The sequence below is a fragment of the Schistocerca nitens genome, chromosome 5 (assembly GCF_023898315.1).
Source record: "Schistocerca nitens isolate TAMUIC-IGC-003100 chromosome 5, iqSchNite1.1, whole genome shotgun sequence".
Taxonomy (NCBI): Eukaryota; Metazoa; Arthropoda; class Insecta; order Orthoptera; family Acrididae; genus Schistocerca; species Schistocerca nitens.
Genome location: NC_064618.1, coordinates 626272045 through 626293577, shown reverse-complemented (window position 1 = coordinate 626293577; position 21533 = coordinate 626272045). Strand labels below are relative to the sequence as shown.

The 21533-nt window shown below is 39.0% G+C and overlaps 1 protein-coding gene across 1 annotated transcript in view; it reads right to left on the bottom strand.

Annotated features, from left to right (window-relative positions):
• The window catches only part of LOC126259681 (transcriptional protein SWT1), a 260925-nt gene that overhangs the window by 213157 nt on the left and 26235 nt on the right, over positions 1-21533 (bottom strand). Inside the window, exon 3 of the mRNA XM_049956640.1 lies at positions 6468-6960. Coding sequence (XP_049812597.1) covers positions 6468-6960 — 493 coding nt within the window. The remainder of the gene's footprint in view (positions 1-6467; positions 6961-21533) is intronic.

Below are 21533 nucleotides of genomic sequence, written 5' to 3'. Positions count from 1 at the left end.
GAGACAGAAAAGCTTCTGTCTACAAATCTGTATGGTTTTAGAAAGCATCGCACATGCAAGACTCAGCTTGCCCCTTTCTCACATGATATTCTGCAAACCATGGATCAAGGGCCACAGGCAGATGCCACATTCCTAGATTTCTGGAAAGCATTTGAAAAGGTGCCCCACTGCAGACTACTGATGAAGGTATGAGCATATGGAACAGGTTTCCAGATATGTGAGTGGCTTGAGGGCATCTTAAATAACAGAATCCAGTATGTTGGTCTTGATAGCCAACATTCATCAGAAGGGCCACAGGGAAGTGTGATAGGACCAATATTATTCCCTATATACATACATGATCTGATGAACAGGGTAAGCAGCGGCTGCCTCCTGATGATGTTGCAGTGCATGGGAAGTTGTCGTCATTAAGTGACTGTACAAGGATACAAGATGATTTAGAAAAACAAAATGTAGTTGGTGTCAGACACAAAGTTTAATAATCTGTCAAATGACACCTGCTAGTCATTTTTACTATGATGAGTAACAGCAGCCAGGAGTTTCAAGTACACAAGAGTGGATCAACTGCCCTGATCATACTAATCTATTGACAGAGTTGAAAGAAATAACACACACCTTTACTTGTTTTGGAGAAAATTCACATTCTAACTTTGACACCAAGGAGTTGGCCTATTAAACTAAAATCTCAGTAGAATTTTGTATCTCATAGAGGACGGCAAACAATTTGCGGGTTGAAAGTGAGAAAGACGTGCTAGCAGCACAAAGGAAAAACCAGGGCAAAGTTACATCTGACAGAATAAAGAATTAAGTACTTGAATTTTTGGAGGGTGACAAGGCTCTGCTCTAGGATGGGACTTTGTTTCTGTCTGAATTGATGGAATAAAATTCAAGAAAATAAATGAATTTTGCTAAGTAATTTGAATGAAATGTTCACTGCTTTTATAAAATTGTGTGAACTAAGGACAAAATTGTGCCGCTACTGGTTCTTCAAGTATCCAATCAGTGTGTGTTAACACAATTCATCAAAATGTCGCACTGATGCCTGCCAGTAGCATCTCTGACAAAAACTACAAATTTTTTGATATTTTTTATAGTGTGTAATATTGAAACAGAAGCTTACACACAGTGTGGTCCTGGAAGAAATTTACTTGAATCACACCTTACTGATCGGTACAAGTATATTAATTCTTAAAAAAAACTGTAAATACAAACAGTGAATCAAAACCAGCATGCATCACTTGAAACTAAGCAACTTAAAGCAGACAATGGCGTCTGAGAGATGGCTTCAAAAATACCTGACCTAACCATCCACCACTTTGTTTCGAAAAGTCAGAAACAGTATCTGAAAACTGTGAAACAAAAAGGCTCAGCTTCATGATGTAATTGTACAGTCAGATTTTCAAAATAATTACACATTTGTTGCTCCAGATGCTATCCAAGATTTTCACTGGGTAAACAATCCAGCCACTGTGCATCTCACTGGTGTATACTTTATTGAAAATGAGCAAATACAATGTCAAAGTTTTTGCATAGTGAGTGATAGACTAAGGCATGTTACACTTGCAGTTCATTCTTTTAAGTCATTGACTAAGAAAGCTTGTGGATTTACTACTGAATTTACTACAATAAGTGACAGCAATGGGTCTGGAGTTCACCACAAAAAATTCCTAAATTTCACCAATTTCTGCCCACCCCAAATATTTTGTTGAAAATGGTGAGTGGAACTTTTTCGGGTCAGTTTATGGAAAATTTGCAGTAACTGAATTGGAGGCAATGTAAAACAATTGGTTCAATGAGTTAGCTTACAGCATCCAAAGGAAAACTGAACCCTCACACCTTCTGATTTGTACACCTCCTGTGAACAAAAACTGAGAAATATTGAACTCATTTTTGTTGAGATGGTACGAATTGAGTCAGCAAGATTTACTCAAGAAGTGTTTCCTTTGACTTCAAAAATTACAAGAACAAGAAAAAAGCAACAACTTTTGCAATTAATTTGTACAAAATTCAATTGAAAAAGGTGTCTGTGGACTTGTAATCAGTTTCCAATACATCCAAACCGAACGATAATACCTCATAACTCATGGTTAAACACTGTAACAAGGGCAGCATGGTGGGATGGTATCTTTCAGGATAATTCATACCCTTCCCCCATCATTGTGGGCTCTTTGATATTGGCATGTTCAGAAAGATGATACTGGATGTAAAAATCAGTATTTTATCAAAAATCTACCAATGCAGTCTAAAACACTGCTGCATTGATAATAAAGTTTCCCAGATGCAAGCATTACAAAAGTTGATGAAAAATTTAAAAAGATTATTGTACTATCATCATTTTTCATGAATGTTAGTATTTTAACTTGGGAACCACAAAGATAATCAAATATGACGTTTGGGAACCTCTTCTAAGAACCCCCAAAGACTTGGGTACGTACATAAGAAACCCACACAAGCAACCAATGAGCATACTTGATCACACAGAAAAAATCTCCCATCTACAACTGGACTTGCCTGTGTATTGGGAATGGCCCCTTGGAGACAGGATGCTAGTTTTTTGTCAACTGGTAGTTGCAAAAGTCGCTATGGACTAATGGAAGGTTTCAGTTTCATTGTGACTGACAACTACTTTAAACAAATCACTGTTTTACGCTGAACATGACACTGACTTAGATGAGAAACTTACACATATGCAAAGAAGAAAGCAATCTTGGAAATCTGACATTTTATTTAAAAAAAAAAATGTTCTATGAAATAGGAAATTGAGTAACTATATTTAAATATACAGACTTTGCAAAGAAGACGAACCTGTCACATTAGAATTAAGATGGGAAGATGGTCTCCAACAAATAAGTGTGTCTTTCACAATGTGACACATGAGGTCAAAACTAGCAGATTAGGAGGACATATATCTCTTTCCTGTCTATTGAGTGAGGTGAAGTTTATTCATGAGTGTAGGGGAATTAGTTGTGTGCCATCCTGTATGTTCTCAATAACTATCCTACTAAAAGTAGGACCTGTGTTCCTCAAGAAATAGAAGTCCCTGGGTGGGATGGAGGTTGCACTGTCTTCTTTTTCTCCTACAGCGATATACGTCTTTCTGTCTTTTCTCTATTTTATTACCAGCCAGGGCAGACTCAGACTTCTCAGATTTTCCAAACTGAACTTTCAAACGTGATGTTATTATACTGTAATTTACATATTGGCTATACACAATAATGAATATCACTACATTTTATAAATTAGTTCATCACACATTTTTCAGTCCGTATGTGAAGGCTGATCTCAGAAACTACTGTAGGGATTTTGACATAGTTTTCACTGATAGACTAAGTCACAATGAACATTTGTGTATAAAATTTATAAATATTTTGTACAAATTGGCTGAACTATAACAAATTAAAGTCTCTTGACACGTTTTTCTGTTTGTACATGAAGGCTAATCTCAAGAACTACTGCAGGCATTTTCATAAGGTTTTCATTAATAGCTAGACTGAGTCATGATAGATGTTTGTGTGTATCATTTATAATTATTTTATGTACATTGGTTGAACTGTGATTAATGAAAGTCCCTTGCCAGTAAAGAGACTCCTTATCGAAAAACAGAGATGTTGAGTTGACAATAGGCACACACAAAAGAAGGAAACTCAACAGCTCTCAGAGTTATCCTTTGACAACCTAAACTAAAATGCACAAATATACACACGCACTCTCACATACATGCATACACGTCTATGTCCCAACATGGGTCTGGTTAGACTGACAGTGCAAATACTCCTTTGCAGCAGGCTGATTGGTTGTGTTCTGTGGATAGTGTCAGTTGGGGGTAGGTAAACAGATAGGGACTAGGAGTTGGATTGCTAGTCGTTCACGTAGAAGGGGGGGGGGGGGGGGGCAGTTTGTCAGCTACGAATGTGGGAGGGAGGGGTGGCAGATATATGAGCTGGCACAATTGTAGTGGCTGCTGGGAGGGGCATAGGCTGAAGGCAAAATGAGGACCTGAATTGGGGTGGGGGCAACAGGATGGAGGGAGAGGAAACAGTCGGGTGGAGAGTGTTGAGCAGTGGGTTAGATGATATTGAGACCAGGATGATTATGGGAGTTGAGGATGTGATGTAATGATAACTCCTATTTACACAGTTCAGAGAAGTTGGTGATGGAGGGAAGCATCAAGATGGTTTGAGTTGTGAGAAAGCCAATGAAACTGAGCATGTTGTACTCATAGGCATGTTGTGCCACCATGTGGTAAACTTTGTTCTTGACAACAGTCTGGTGGTGGCCATTCATCCTGGTGGACAGCTGGTTGGTAGTCACACGAATATAAAAGGCTGTGCAGTCTTTGCAGCAGAGTCTGAACGGCCACAATCAAACTGTTTTCAAGAACAAAGTTTACCAGCCAGTGGTATAACATGCAGCTGAGTACAACATGCTCAATTTCAATGGCTACCTCACAAACCAAGCCATCTTGATACTTTCCTCCACCACCAGCTTCTCTAAATTATGCAGATGGGAGTTACCCTTACAACACATCCTCTGCTCCCATTATCATCCTAGCCTCAATCTCAAATAAAATCTCCTCCTAAGTCATGTCACTTTCAGTGTAAGCCACTTTCCACCAGCTGCTACAATCACCCCCCCCCCCCCCCCACCCGCATTCTAGCTATTCTAGCTCGTCAAAGGATAACTGAAAGCTAGCAAGTTTTCCTTCTTTTGTGTGTGCCTATTGACAACTTAACGCTGCTGCTTTTCAGTGAGTGGTCTCTTTTAATCCTCAAGTACTTAAATTCTACAAGAACTTTTCTACAATATTTAGTTATCTGCCAAGTTTTTCTATCTGTACGTGAACGCTAATCCCAGAAACTACTGTAAGGGTTTTGATACAGCTTTCACTAATGGACAGACTTATTCTTGGGGAAGGTTCACGTATATAATTTATTACCACTATGCCAGACAAGTCGTCCAGCTGCACATACTTAAGTGCTAACCACGTGAAGCTGATGTGGACTGTTAGTTAACACTAAGTGTTCATGCTGTTAACAGCATGAGTTTTGAAGATTGCCTATACTAAGTACACAACTTTCTGAGGATGTAGTTGGATATTAAAAAGCAAGTACATCAACCATTAAGATTTATATTGTGCTGATTCTTGTCCCTAGAGCTATATTTGACTTTTATATTTGAAGTCCTTTTCTGGAGCAAATGTGAAGGTAAGTGGTAAGTTGCAGGGCACAGAGTGCAGCAGGCTTGAAACAGTTGAGATAAAAGTTGCTGGCCTGTTAGCATAGAGGGAAAAGCACATTGGCAACTGTCATAGAGCAACGGGCCTAGGAATAAGATTCTAAGAATGCTTTAATGGTATGTTCTGGCATGTCTAATTTATAATGGAAATCAGTCATGTTTTATTATTCATTTCAAAAGAAGAAAAATAAATTTGAGTCTAACAACCCATCATCTATGATGTAATTAAAGAAGAAACTTGTGCTTTGATTGGACATGGATAGGGAATGAAACTGTTCATGTCCTTTTGAAAGGAATCATCACAGAATTTGCCTTGATCAATTAATGGAAACTGCGGAAAACCTAAATCTGGATCTGGATGTCTGAACAGGTCTGGAGCTTACCTCTTCTCACATGGAAAAAGAAAGAGGAGATCAGGGATTAGCATCCAGTCTTTGTTATTAAAGGCAGATCACAATCTAAGATTGAGAATGAAATCAGATGTGCCTTTTTGAGGGTACTATCCTCGCATTTGTAATTAACTGAGTCATGGAAACCATAGAAAACAAAAAATTGAAAATCCAGGATGGAATGGAACAACAGATGCTGAGTCGCAGATAGGAATGACAAATGACTGTCAGAAAATAAGCTTTCGGCCAACAAGGCTGAAAATTTATTTTGTGACAGTCTTTTTTTGTTGTGCCTCTCTGCGACTCAGCATCTCTGCTATATGGTGAGTAGCAACTATCCTTTTCATAATATTGTTACAAACCATAGAGAATTAAATTTTTGATGGGCAGACAGGGAATTGAATCTAAGTTCAGTGTTTTACCACTTCGCCTCATCATCACTCAGTTCCTTCCAAATACAAATATAGTGTCATAACCACTGTGCCACCTTAATTGGTGGCTCACTTCAGATAGCAGATGTATTAAGATTAGAAGTCATTCTGAGGAGGTCGATACTGTAACATTAAACACATAATAAACTCAAGTTTACTCTCTACTTCAAGACTAATCAAAAAATAATTTACAGCAAAGAGTGTTCAAGCATATGTCCTAACTGATTAATACTGGACTATGATTATTTATGAAGAATGTAAAGACATTTAAAGATTCTGCAACAAATTTAATTATGAGGGAAGAGAGAGGAAAAAGGAACAACAAGAACATTCAGATCATACAACTCACTTTCTGGCCAAAAAATCTTTCAGTACAAAGAAGCTCTTGATGCAACAAAGAAACTATTATCACCTTTTTCAGTAAAATTGCTCTGCATTCCACTTTCAGCTGCCTGCATTGACCCAGAAGCTGTAAATTTATGACTGATTTGACCAGTATTCAGACCAGAGCTCCTGCTGACACTAGTTTGTTTTTTGGCATTGACTTGATCACAAGAAGTACTTGAATCTTCAGATTCCACCCAACGTCGCTTTAACTTAACTCTGCCAGTTCCTTGCACTTCAGATTTTCCTTGTTCATAAGTTACATTGTTTCTACTAATATTAAGCCTGTTGTTCGAACAGCTAGAATTGTCTGATGTTTCATGACTGCCACAAACCGTTTCATCAATTGTCAACTCAGGATATGTAGGCTCTTCTTTCACAAAGCGACCTGTATTTAATGAAGTAGAAACCACCTTAGCCCCAGAAATTGGAGCACATCTTTCATTCGTCATTGTAATAGTCCTCTGTTCATGTGGATTGTCAGGTGACTTGGTATCAGAATTTGTACTCATACATCCAACCTGTGAAATAAGAGCTGTACTGATGTTACTGTATCACAACAGGTATGCATAAATTTAATAACACAAATATTTAATGGTTTTAAACATCAAAAGATTTGATACTGTGAGTTACAGTATTAACATATATGGTATGGAAATATAAAGTAAATAAAAATTATGACTGACACCATCAAATCTTTTGACGTTAAAAGAAATTATTGATTTTGTGATCATGGATTTTCTACAATATTTTGTAATGGATAAAGCAAAACTAAATTTTTCCTCTTTTATAGATTAAATGTCACATAGTCACTTATAACAAATAATACAGATTCGTACAACATTGAGAAACAAATCATGGTAAGCACAGTTCTCAGTTAGGGAAATAATTTATTACACAGAAAAAATAAGTTCTACATTAGAAAGCATTTTGTTACTAGAATACAGAATACAAATAGATGTCATGAAGCTCTAAGGCTGTAAAAGAACCTTTGCCGGATATAGTGAGACAGTATTTGAGCTTAAATGAAAGATGTTGTGTTTCTGGACAATGTTGTGTTTCAAGAATTGTTGCCATACAGATTTATTTATTAAAAGGTACATTAATATTTTATATGAAACTATACCTACAACAATAGTATTAAAACGAATGAAGTGAAGATGAAGACAAGTGAATCACATTCTAACAAATGAATGTTATTGATATCAATATAATAGAGGGAAACATTCCATGTGGGAAAAATATATGTAAAAACAAAGATGATGTGACTTACCGAACGAAAGCGCTGGCAGGTCGATAGACCTGCCAGCGCTTTCGTTCGGTGAGTCACATCATCTTTGTTTTTACATAAATGAATGTTATTGTTTGACTTAATTACATGAAGAAAATCTGAACAAAAAGTACAATAAAAGTAAAAAAAGATGACACAGTAATTTTATAGAAATAATAACAAAAGTATTTCAACAACTTCATGTGCCCAACAATAATTTTTTTGAAAATAAATCTTCATGGAGTACAGAAAATCTGACTTTTTATTGTACAAATTTATTACTGTGTTGACAGGTTTTATGAAAACTGTAAAAAGGAGAACAATCAACAGAGTTATCATAGTAGTTAATATATCAGATTTGTACTCTGTAGAAATATAGTTCAAAATGCCACCTGGCCAGCTAGATTCAGGTTTACAGTGATTTCCGAAAATTATTTAGAACCTTGCTGATACTTTTTTTATATTAAAATGCAAAGAAGAAGAAGATAGATAATTTCCTTCTACATGTTCTCCAATTTGAATTTGTGATCAGCCTCGTACGCTGCTATCATCAGGAGGTCAATTAAATCCTAATCCACCTTTCAACAACAAGAAGGAAGAAATTTATTAAATTTAATCCATGTATGGACTACAACAATATAAAAAGATGTGTCCCAAATGAGTATTTGGTAAAGTGCCAAAAATTATCACAAAGCCCCTATACTACGTTCTACAGAACAAATTAGTTTTTGAATGCATACCACGAGATGAGAGTGGACAAGCACCACAATCTATTTCAAATATATTCAATGTGAGACAAATAATTTCAAATGTATTCAATGTGTAACAAGTAAAATGAAAAAGTAGGCAATGGAGAAAACTGTATAAGTACAAAAACATGCCATGAACACTTTTTATCCAAAGTCTACAACGTTGCTCCTGGTCTAATAGAGCTTCATAAATGGATTGAAGGAAAGAGAGCACTTAAGACTCTATAATATCATTGATGCAGCAGTTGTTGTCTATTACCCACAATCTGGAAAAGTGGATTCACCTACAACATCAATATCAAATGGTAACATTGGTAAACACATCAAATTAATCCACTATAATGCTGTGTGTTCTCAACAAAAAAATTAATCCACTATAATGCTGCATGTTCTCTACAAGATTGAAGTCATTTAATAGTGTATCTTGTGTAATTAGACATGGAGATCAGAAATGGTGTATGTATTCCATTGGCACCAGGTCAAATGGGAAACCACCTGCATCAGATTTGAGAGCTACATTTACAGTACTCTTTTCTGTGTACCTACTGAGGATGATCCTGCACTACATGGCTTTCTCCTGGACTGTGATTTGAACTTATTTGTGACCTGTTGTCAATGTTTGGCTGGCACATGGACTTGTCTTTCTGCTTAATGTAGTACTATCTTTACTCAAAGTTCAATCAACAGTTGTGTTTTCAGTGACTGAACAGACTGCATACGGGTGCAGTGAAAGCGTGGTTCTTATTCATGTGCTTTCCAGTCAAACCTGTTCTCCTGTACTAAGGTGTGAGTTAGTCAACAAACTTAGATAGAACTGTATCAGACAATCAGTTTTTACCTCCAGACATTTTTAGTTTTCTGTATTTCCAGGAGAGTCAAAAACTATTACATTCTGTGATTTATTTGTAAATAATTTATCCTTGATAAAATTGGTGTTGTTCAAGAAGCTGATTTAGAACAATACCAATGGCGATTTTTTGGAATTGTAACCCACCCTGTACCAGAATAGGAATTGTCAGGCCATTTTACTATGTGTTTTAACCATGATGGCCAAGTAGTTTTGCAGACTGGAAACAGTAGCTCGAGCAGCAGCATGAGCTCATACAGAAGCTTACAAATCTGGCAGTCTACAACTGCTTCTGGTAATCCCAGAGCACTTGGGAGTGTATCAAAATCACTTATCACTTTATTGCCCAGCAAGGGATATGAAACGTCCTGAGGACTTGTCAACTTTTCTATTACTTATAAACCTGCAGCTCTATTATCTTGGGGAAAAATTGGCCCCTTTATCTGATCCAGCATTGCTGCCCATTGGTACTTCACTCACTTTTAAATGAACATCTAGCTAGAAAAATGTGGAGGCCACTTGTTTCGAGTTCCTTCAACATTGTTAGACATCATACAGTTATGCAACACAGATCACAGACCTACAAGACCTGAGCAGAATATGCAAGCTAACGTGTTCTTGTGGACTACCATTTGCAGCATTGTTAATACATGACATGGGATTAGACTAGCAAGGGACAGTGAAGTATGTGCTCAAGCTTTAGGACTTTATGACAGTCATGTCTTTGGCTGATATTTCTAACATTTTTGAAAGTTCTCAAACAGCTCAGGTTTACATTTACATGGGCTGTGAGACATCAAAACTGACATCTCAACTGGCAAATGGGGAATGACCTAACCTGTCTGCTGGTAAAATTGCAAAAATGTTGTGTGGTCCAAGTGCCACTAGAGTGTCTCCCACTCAAATAGGCAGGAATAAAATGCAATGCCAGAGCATTTTTCCATCTGGCCTCAGAGACATTTTCCCAGGCTGCCCAGTTGTCAGTACTGTTTTTCTATACATGTTATTAGACGTAGTTGCCCACATCATCATGATGTTTGTCAACTGTGTTTTCGGCAGGGTAAAAGAAAGATGTTTGTCAGAGCCAACCAAGCAGTCAGCAGTCAGGTGCACCAAAGCACATAAATGACATCAAAGCTTCAAGGGTACCACCACACTGCCTTACACTGTCAGCAATGGTTCACCAACTAATGAACTGACTAACTTCATTAGTCATTGTCCTCATCCACCCAGCTCCTTCCCTGTTCCCATTCCAGCACTACACAGCCCTAATTCCACAACCACACCTAGTCTTTTTATTTTTCTTCTTTTCCTTTACCCCCCTATCCACCTCTCTCGCCTGCCCTCCGTCTAACCTGCAGCACTTCACTGTCTGCCACCCCTATCCTATTATCCCTCTCTCTCCCCCCCACCCAGTCGCCACTCCCATCATGCACTGGTGCTACTGCTCGCAGTGTGGCCTCAGTTGCCTCATACTGCAGTCGTGTGTGTGTGTGTGTGTGTGTGTGTGTGTGTGTGGTCTATTTTTGACAAAGGCCTTACTGGCCGAAAGCTTTATTTGTGAAAGTTTTGTCTACCTGCAACTCAGCATCTCCACTATATGGTGAGTAGCAACTTTCCTTCTCATAATATTGTTACATTCCATCCTGGATTTTCCATTGTTCAATACTGGACCATATAGAACTGCAAATAATGTACATGCAAGTGATCAAAATCCTTCTTTCCTCCATGGAATTCAGAATATTGTTCCATGCACAGACATTGTTTCTTTGTGTCTTGAACATGAGTCCTTTTTTTCCCTGGACTGGGAATGTTTTCTAACTTTTTTGCCCAGATTACATTAAAACAGTTGGCAGCACTGAAACATTTCAATGCCCATCAAGAGGTATCTGCCTCCAGAAGTTTTCTTTTAGTGTTTTTCCAGAAAAGTCATGAACTATTACTTTCTGTGATTTATTTGTAAATAATTTGTGCATAATAAAAGTGGTGCTGAAGCAGCAGACTTACTACAAGTATGCTCACTTTAAAATTGCCAGTGGGTCTTATGACACCATCTCCAAACCCATCATCTGCAAATGCTTGGAAACTCGACTCATTGGTCTTCACTGCTGCCCATTTTACTAAAAACTTATCACTTGTATCAGCTGTTACATACAAGTGGGCTATACTAGTGTAGAAAGGAAAATGAAAACACGAGTTCACAAGTACAAATGAGGACTCTCAACACTGCCACTAACACATAAAACTGTTGGGCACAACATTTATTATGTACCAAAACAATGGCTAATCAGTTAACACAGAATAATGTTCTGTTTATACACACATTTATATGTATTTGTATGAGGGCTGTTCAAAAAAAAGTGATCATAATTTTTTTTACAGTTGTAATTTTTCGAACTAGAATTTCATCATATGATAATGTTGGAGATACACAGGTGTACGAAATACTTTGAAATTAATTCGCTGACTGTAAATTCCTTGGCATCAATCGTATAAGGTATTGATCTACTACCCAACAGTGGCATATCAAACTTTGTGCTGGACTGGGACTCAAACCTGGATTTCCCACTTATCGTGAGGGGTCACCTTAACCCTTTGGCTACCTGTGCACCTCCCCAGACTGCCCCAAACTTTGCAGTCAGAAAATTAATTTTGAAATCTTGGTATTCTCTTAGTTTAATGTGTGAAAACCATGCCTTACTAGTTTCATTGTTGTCACTTTTCATTCCCACATGTAAGAGATGGGCAAGTTGAAATATACATGTTCAGAGTTGCCTATCACAACAATGGAGGTGACGTGCAATGAACAATATGTGGCTTGGAAATTCAACTTTTGACCTCAGCAACTCTTTCGCTGAGGCCTGTGCAATGTTACAGGAGGCCTATGGAGACTATAGTAAATAGCTTGAAGATGGATTAAATTGTTTAAAGAGGAGAGACAACCAATTACAAAGAAAGGTGGACCCAGCACTCCAGTTATTGCTCTTACAGAGAAAAACATCAAGATCATTGCTATCATTGTGAGGGACAATCAACAAATGTCCTTATGAACACTTGCTGAAATACTGAAAATGTCATGGGGCGCCACACATAATTCAGTGGCAAAGATAGGTTTGAGCATGGTGGATTCCAAGACTGCTGATACCTGAACAAAAGAACATTCATGTGCACTTGAAGTTGAGTTGATGTTAGAGGAAGACCTAGAGTTTCTTTCAAAAGTAATCACTGCTGATGAAACTTGGTTACATCATTTTGATCCAGAGAGCAAACTGCATAGCTCAATGTAGAAATCCCTTCATCACCGCCTCCTGAAAAAGTGGTTGTTTCTGTTGGGAAAGTGACCTAATTTTTCAAAGCTTATGGAATGTTTTAGTAACATGTTCTACCTCCGCACACATCAGTAATGGACAATACTACAGGGTTGTCCTGAAAACTTTGCAAGTCCATATCAAGTGCCGAAGACCACATATCTAGGAAACAGGCTGGATGCTGCATCACAATAATGGACGGCCACAAATTGCAAATGTTGTTACTGAACAACGTGCAAAAATCGGTGTGAACTGCATCACTCACCCACCCTACAACCTGGATTTAGCCCTGTATGAATTTTTTCTATTCCATAGCCTGAAGAAACTCCTTCATGGGGCACATTTTCCATCATCAGAAGCAGTAGTGAAGGCAATTCTGAAAGACCTTTCGAAGAACTGTTTCAAACATATCTTTGCAGACAGGCAGAAATGCTGTAACAAATTCATCGCATCCAAAGGAGATTGTTTTGAGAAGGACCATCAAAATTATGATCATTTTTCATTGAACAGCCCTCGTATGTACATATGTATGTACATTTACAAAACTTTTTTGAAGTTTGCTAATAGTCTCATTTCATTAAATCTGTACATAGCAGTCTACCCCATGAAACCTTAATGACTGCTAAAAATATGCCTGTTCCTACCTGTGTTGGTTAAAAACTAACTCGGTATCATTTAACAATGCTTACGAGCCATGCGATAAGTCTTGTGTCATTGGTTATTGTGACATTAAGAAGCTCCTGAGAGAGAATGATCCACCATTTAGGCATTCCTAGGAGACCACCGGAAAGGATCATTAAGTTCAAGTTACAAAATATCATAATATCACTGTATCATCTGTATAGTATCAACATTAATTATCTAAGTCAGAAGTATTTGACAGACCATTAACTACAAGTCAACAGAATGTCATCCATAACATCATCAGGGTCCAGGCAAGAGCGGCACTTGGTAAAAGCCAAACCTACAGCACTTGCATTCCTCTCACAACAGCCTCCTAAGACTTGAATACACGGTACACACTTAGCTACATGGGCCTGAAGAGGTACTGTCTTTTCACATTCATAACATGATCCAAAAATGTCAGTTTCTGCCTCTGCATATTTTTCAGTAGTAGCAATTGAGAGCCCAACAATACTTTGTGGTGTTTGTCGCAAGGTCGAGACTTCTCGCGTACTGTTGAAATTTCAACTAATGCAGCAATTGCAATAGGCTCGATGTAGTTTCGTGTGAACCGGGTTCGAGTCCTGGTCGAGGCACACATTTTCAACACATCCCCAATGAAGTACATCAACAGCAGTTTGCAGCTAGGGTGTCCATTTCATTATCATTTCATTTCTAGCAAAGCTGCATGGTCATCAACGGTAACTGTTCTTTCGGGAACAGATACTACCGTCATATTTAGTTAAAATATGGCTTCCCAGCCACTGACCTTCTTGTGCAAACGCACACGCTATGCCCGAACTCGTGCGGGACTTGGTAGATTAATCTGCCACGAGTAATGAGTATGATGGGCAAACATCTATTATGCGCACTACGAATGTAGTTGTGTGGACATGTTGAGAATGTGGGTCTCACGGAGAGCGTGCAAGGGATAAGTCCCTGCAGGCGCACTATCCTCTGTGCCCTCAATGGCTCAGATGGACAGAGCATCTGCCATGTAAGCAGGAGATCCCTGGTTCGAGTCCCGGTCGGGGCACACATTTTCAACATGTCCCCAGTGAAGTATATCAACGCCGGTTTGCAGCTAGGGTGTCCATTTCATTATCATTTCCTTTTTAATAGTGTCTGCAATGGAAAGTATTTGATTCTTAGCTCAAGTTGCATGAGGTAGTATAGCCTCCACATCAACTTCACAGCCCACTTCAGTTCCTACACAAATAAGTGCTTGGGTTACCTATCTGAAACCTGAGCTATGAACCATACTGAATGGTCTAAGATTTTCACAGCACGTAATTACCACTGAATCACAAATTGTACACTTGGGGGTCACAGGAACATAATAGTGACATTGCTCTGTGCCCCATTTTCATTTGATGGAGCACTTTTTTTTTTTCGCAGTGGAGTTGGCATTAACAAGAATACAACAATTTTGTTTGCACTTTGCAAACTATGTACGTGGACTACAGCATTGAACTTTTTTAAGACATCAGTCTTCCTCTTATGGAGCACATTACAACTGTATTCACTGCACCACTTAATTTTTATCTTATTCCATCCAAAATCTCACAAAACACAGCTTCATTAGAGGTCTCTAATCCCAAGAGTAGACCATTTTCACCCTGACAGTGCCACACTACATCAACAAAATCATGCACTCAATTTCCATAGTAAGTTACACTTCATCTCACACTCTTGCACGCTTCAGCAAGAAGGAACCAGTCAACAATTATTAGCATGCAACCGCAGTGCCACTGCACTCAGACTGTTCACACATGCAGAACTATAGCTAACCGGTACAGCATTGACATAACAGCGGCACCCTGATTTCTAATGTATTCAACCCTCTATATTGAACTCACATTCAGTGAAAAAGAAAATTTACTGCCTGTCAGCATATCATTGTCTCCATGAAGCTCATGGTAGCCTGAGGTGTCTTTGGCGAAGCATCAGATTTATTTAGTATCAGTGCACACATACACACACTTTGTGGCACATCAGATACTCACAAACTGTGGACGCAGAAAATGGCACAGCAGTAGCAGTGCTTAAGCACTGTGCTACCACTCAACCTGAAGTTTTAAAGCCCATCACTGCTATAAGGATGGGTATCAGTCATCATGGGATGTTTCTTTCCAGACATCCCCACTGCAGAGCCTACTCTTTGGTACAGGCCTGACATGTACATTGCTGTAAAAGCATTTCGCTGTTTATAGTGCATAATTTTATGGTACAGAGAAAAGAAAAATAAGTCAAACATACAGCCTTACTAGCTCTATATTAATGTATTACATCTCTGAGAGTCAAAAATGAAGCATGGGCTTTCATGCATTTATTACTGTTGGCTGACAACGGAACACATTTGTATTTTTTTTTTCCGGAATTAGTGGTATAGGTTGCATATGGCTTATATACACCCCATGATTGCTTATCCAGAAAGCTGCAGTATTTCCTTCCAGCAGTCAGCAAAAAGCAAAACAGCCAACCTAAGAGTCCTTCCAGCAGTTAGCAAATGGCAAAATAGCTAACCTGAGGTAAATCAAAATTTACAGCATTCAGCTTTAGGACAATATCATCCAAGTTCTGTTTGAATGGATCCCCAATATGTAGAAAAGCTCTGAACAACTGAATTAGAAACACTCATCTAGTAACGTGTAACACACTTCGACACCCATACAGCAGTCTCGATGTATTGTGGCTTGACCAAATAGGACACCAAAATTGTTGGAGGAGCTATCCTAATCCATGATTGCTAAATCAATACCCATAACCCAATCCATGATTGCTAAATAAATACCCATAACCCAATCCATGATTGCTAAATAAATATCCATAACCCAATAAGATAAGATGGAGGTGGATCCACTATACACATGTCTTGCTCCATGCATCTAAGACATGTTCAAAAGAGTTGAAGTCAGGTAGTCTAGGGGCACACTAGCAGCCTAATGTCCATGTAGTAGTTTTCCCAAAGCATTCTGATGCAATTCCACAAGAACAGTGCATTTTGTTCAATTACTCCTCGGCCCATACCTTCCATGTGCACAGTGTTGTGGAATGAGTGGAAAATAGTACATGTCATTCCATTTTATATAAAAAAAAAGAAAGAAAAAGAAACCTGCAGAACAGGTATGCAAAACCTACTAACTTACACTGATAAACCTGACTGTGTTTTGTGTTCAAATTTGTTGTCTGTTTTTAAAGAAAATAACATATCTGCACGAATTAAGATGTATTTTCCAAGCAGCATTCAATCACATAAATCTCAGCACAAGGTATCTGTCTATGAAATTCAAACAGCTGTATGTAGTAGTTCTCAAGTTGATGGTGTGTATTTTTTGGTCCCGGTAAAATCTTTGACATAGTCCACATTGTTATTAAGTAAAATGAACACACACTTACAGAATATCACAAAAGATTTGCAACTGGGCTGAGTTCCAAAGTTAGATGCATTATGGAGACCCTTAAGGAATAGCACTCAGAGCTGGAATAAAGTTCAACATGTGCTCAGTATGTTTGTGTGGGAGAGGTCTCATTCGAGACATGTGGAAGGCTCTGCCTGAGGATAATGAAGGTTCATGGTGCAGTCATCTGCAATTTGTGGGCTCATATCAGAACCAATTATGCCTGTCACTTAGATTTTGAGGCATCTTCACTTCCTATGAAGAGCTGGTAGAAGTTATGAAGACTACTGGTCTTGCTCGTGAAGTGCAAGAAGAGCTTACAATTTGCAGTGTTGTATCCAGAATTGATGAGGGTCCTTTGCCAACTGGACGGTCTCACCCAGAGGCTCCATCAATTCTGTGACAACCTTCATTGCAGACTTCTGAACCGGCATTATGAAGTGGAGAATTGTAGAATTCCTTTTTTAGGTCAGGGGTGCACTACACAGAGGAAACAAGTAATCAGGTAGCAAATACATGTGGAGAGCACACGGTTGTTCTCACCCCCTGCCCCCCACCCCAAGTGAGTGATAGTTTGAGGTCCTTAGAAACTGCTGTGCTCAAATTGTACTAGCAACCAAGAGCTGCATGAAACCTGAAGTAGAAAAGTCCAAAGTATTTAATGAGACACTGCACCTACATTGAACAGGCAGGTTAGACAACATAGGGGGCAAGGTGTCCATTGCAATCCACAAAAATGTTATGGCCATTGAGTTTGCAACTGAGTCTAAAAACAGTGATGTTATCTGGATGGTAGGTCTAGGTTCACTCAAACTAATCATCAGATGTTTTTAGCAGCCACCTGATCCCATTGTAACATTTGTCAAGTCATTCAAAGAAAGTTTACACTCAGCAGCATGGAAGTATCCTGATCATTCAATATTAGTTAGAGGCAACTTTAACCCACTGTGTCTACTGGGATGACTACAGATTAACTGCAAGTCATATGGGTAGACAGTCTCGCAAAGTAGTTGTGAATGCTCTCTCCAAAAACTGCCATGAGCAACTAGTGCAACAATCCACATGCAATAGAAATATTTTAGAAATTGTAACTCAATAAAGCTGACTTTATCAAAAGTTTCAGTACAGAGACAGGGATTAATGCTCGTGATGTCACTGTACCCATGATGGTTATAAAGTGAATAAATCCATGAAAAAGGCAAGGAGAGTTTCATACTGGGATGACTAGAAAAGGAGTCATTAGCATCCTATTTGGACACAGAATGGAAGTCATTTAGTTGCAATATGATGGACACAGAGAAATTTTTTCCAGTCTTTAAACAGATTCTAAATTGTGCTTTAGTGAAGTACATGCTGCATCAGTGGATTATGGATGAACAAGACCCTTCATCATTTAATAACCAAATTCGGAAGATGCTGAGGAAACAGAGATTGCTGCACATTCAGCTCAAAATAGACATAGAAGTGTCAATAGCAAAACTTGGTAGAAATATATGTGTTTATAAAATTATCTATGTGCAAAGCACACAAAAACCTCTTACTGTCTGATGTTTCAAAAGATCTTTCTGAGAATCCTAGAAAAGTATGGTCCTATGGAAAATCACTTAGTGAGTCGAAGGCTTCTATTCTGTCACTCATCAACCAGTCTGTTGTGGCAATAGAATACAGCAAAATGGAGGCCAAAATTTTAAATTTTGCATTTAAAAAATCATTCACACTGAAAGCCAACAGCCATAACATCATTTGAACACTGCACAAACTCCCGTATTGAGGACACAGACAAGGCACTGAAAACAAATTACTCGCTTTGTCCAGGTGAATCCCAATTTGGTTTCATGGCACTGACCCCTTACTTAGCTTGCATTTATAGTAAATCTCTTGCCCTGCGTAAACAGCAAGTGACTGGAAAAAAAGGACAGGGCATTCCAGTATATAAGAAGGTGAAAGAACAGAGCTACAAATTTACACACAAATATCCTTAACCTCAGTTTGCTGAAGAATTGTTGAGCGTATTCAAAGTTCAAACACAATAAATTTCCTTGAAAGAGAAAAGTTCCTGTCCACAAATCAGCATGGATTAAAAAGCACCACTCATGGGAATCTCAGCTTTTCCTTTTCTCGCATAAGATCTGTCAAACTATGAATGAAGAGCAACAGGCAGATTCCATAGTCCTAGATTTCCAGAAAGGATTTGAGACAAACCTACACTGCAGACTGTTAACCAAAATGCATGCATAGAGAATAGGTTCTTAGATATGTGAGCGGCCTGAAGAATTTTAAGGTAATAGAAACCAATATGCTGTCCTTGATGGCAAGTGTTGATCAGAGGTAACGGTATCATCAGGAGTGCCCCAAGGAAGTGTGACAAGACTGCTTGTTCTCTATAAACATAGACAATCTGTCAGACAGGGTAAGCATCAATCTGTAACTAATGATGCTGTAGTAATGGGAATGTTTTGATGTTGAGTGATTGTAGGAGGATACAGGATGACTTGCACAGAATTTCTATTTGGCGTGACAAATGACATCTAACGCTAAGTGTGCAGAAGTGTGAGTTAATGCATCTGAATAGGAAAAACAATCCTATAATGCCCAACTATAGTATTAATGGCGTGCTGCTTCACACAGTCATATCAAGTAAATATCTAGCATAATGTTGCAACGTGACATGAAATAAAATGAGCACATAAGGTTGGTTGTAGGGGCATCGAGTGGTCAACATTGGTTAACTGGGTGAATTCTAGGGCCTGTAAATCATCTGTAAAGGAGACCTTGTGTGTCTGTCGACCTGCCAGCACTTTCATTTGGTAAGTCACATCATCTTTGTTTTTAGATATATTTTTCCTACGTGGAATGTTTCCCTCTATTGTAATCATATCATTAATTTGAACCCAACAATTACGTTTGTTATTGTCGCCGTTGCATTTCAAAATCTTTCCTGTCGTCTTATTTTCTCTTTCTGTTTTTACCAGTAGTTTCACTTTGTATTCACCTTCCCCTTTTAACCGTAATCTACTATACAATTTTATCTCGCCTATATATACTCAATAATACGTAACCCACTTCCAAACCAAAACAAAAAAATTTATTTTCCGCTTTCAACACTACCGCTGCTATAAAATCCACTGTTTCTAGTTCAAAAACAGTTGCTTTCACGTATTAAACAAACATTTCGGCTAGTTCTAATAACTTTCGCTTTATTTCCACTTCCATTTTTCGCACATCACTGATCATTTTTAGCCGCTCCCCACAGGTTTTAACGTCATTATTTCTTCGTCAGACAATTGTTAGCCCCATTTTCGTAATCTTTCACCACAACACCACTCCTTTTAATACATTTACACGTAGTTTTTTCGAAATTTTCCCAAATTTCTCCGTCCTTTAATGTGTTTTAGAGGCAACACAACCACCTAACCTTTATGGACATCGTTGTCTACCAACCCAAGTTCACCACAGGATCAACTTAACCAACACTTTTTCGCCTTTTTTCACACCAGATCTCCAGTTGCTTTCTAGTTCACCTTTATCTCTCCCCATGTATTTTTATTTTTCATTTTCATTTCAACCTCATGTTACACTTTCCACCTTCTAATACCATGTCACCCTCACAACACCCCCACAACGACCCCATTAAGTTTTATTTACATTCCCTCCGCAAACATGCCCTCGCCCTAGCCAGATTATGCTCCCATATTTTATTTTCTCAGGCTTGTCTGACATTTGGCATTACCCCCAAAGGCCTCACACTTAAAGTTCCCATCTCTGGCTGCAACCCTTCTTTCCATCAGTCCCTATACCAGTTCCAAACTGAACAATCCATTGCACTCACCCACCTAATCCTTCACCTACACATCAACTCAGCCAATGAACACACCCGTCAACTCCTATCCTTAATAAAAGTCCTCAATCTTTCCTCTCCCACATCCACACCGGCTGTTCAGAGCATCCTCCTACAGGCCAACCGCAAATTAGAACAGCATGCCACCCTCCACCTCAAAAAACTATCCAATCTCCTGGTTTCCCACCTCCGGAAAGGCAACTCACTCACCCTTCACAACCTTTCCAGCAAACCTCAACCTCCTCTCATTGCACACAAACCCAGTCTCTCCCATCTACTCAATCTCCCACTTCCAGCTCCACTCCCTCCACAACCTCAAAATTCCAATCAACGCAATCTGGAACCACAACACCCTAATTCAGTAGTTAACCTTTGATCCAAACCTCTCTCTCAATCCGAAACCTCTGTCCTATCCAAAGGCCTCACCTTCAGCCCCACTCCCAGATTCAACCAAACAGCCCTCGTCAAAGATTTACTGTCCTACACTCGTACTCTCTGCTGGAAGTATCACTTTGCCACGAAAAAAAATGATCCTAATCCTACTCCTAATGATCCAACTCCCCAAGACACTATCCAAATTGAACCCTGCCTGGAACAGTTCCGTCCCCCGTCACAGCGGGACCCACCTCCTCTTCCTCAAAATCACCCTCTCCAAACCTTCCAGGAATTTCTGACTTCCAGCCTTGCCTCTCAATCCTTCTTAAAAAACCTTAATCCTACTCCCAATATCACCACTGCTGAAGCCCAAGCTATCCGTGATCTGAAGGCTGACCGATCCATCGTCATTCTTCCAGCGGACAAGGGTTCCACGACCGTGGCACTTGATCGTCGGGAGTATGTGGCTGAGGGACTGGGTCAGCTTTCAGACAACACCACATACAAAGTTTACCAAGGTAATCCCATTCCTGATGTCCAGGCGGAGCTTCAAGGAATCCTCAGAACCTTAGGCCCCCTACAAAACCTTTCACCTGACTCCATCAACCTCCTGACCCCACCGACACCCCGCACCCCTACCTTC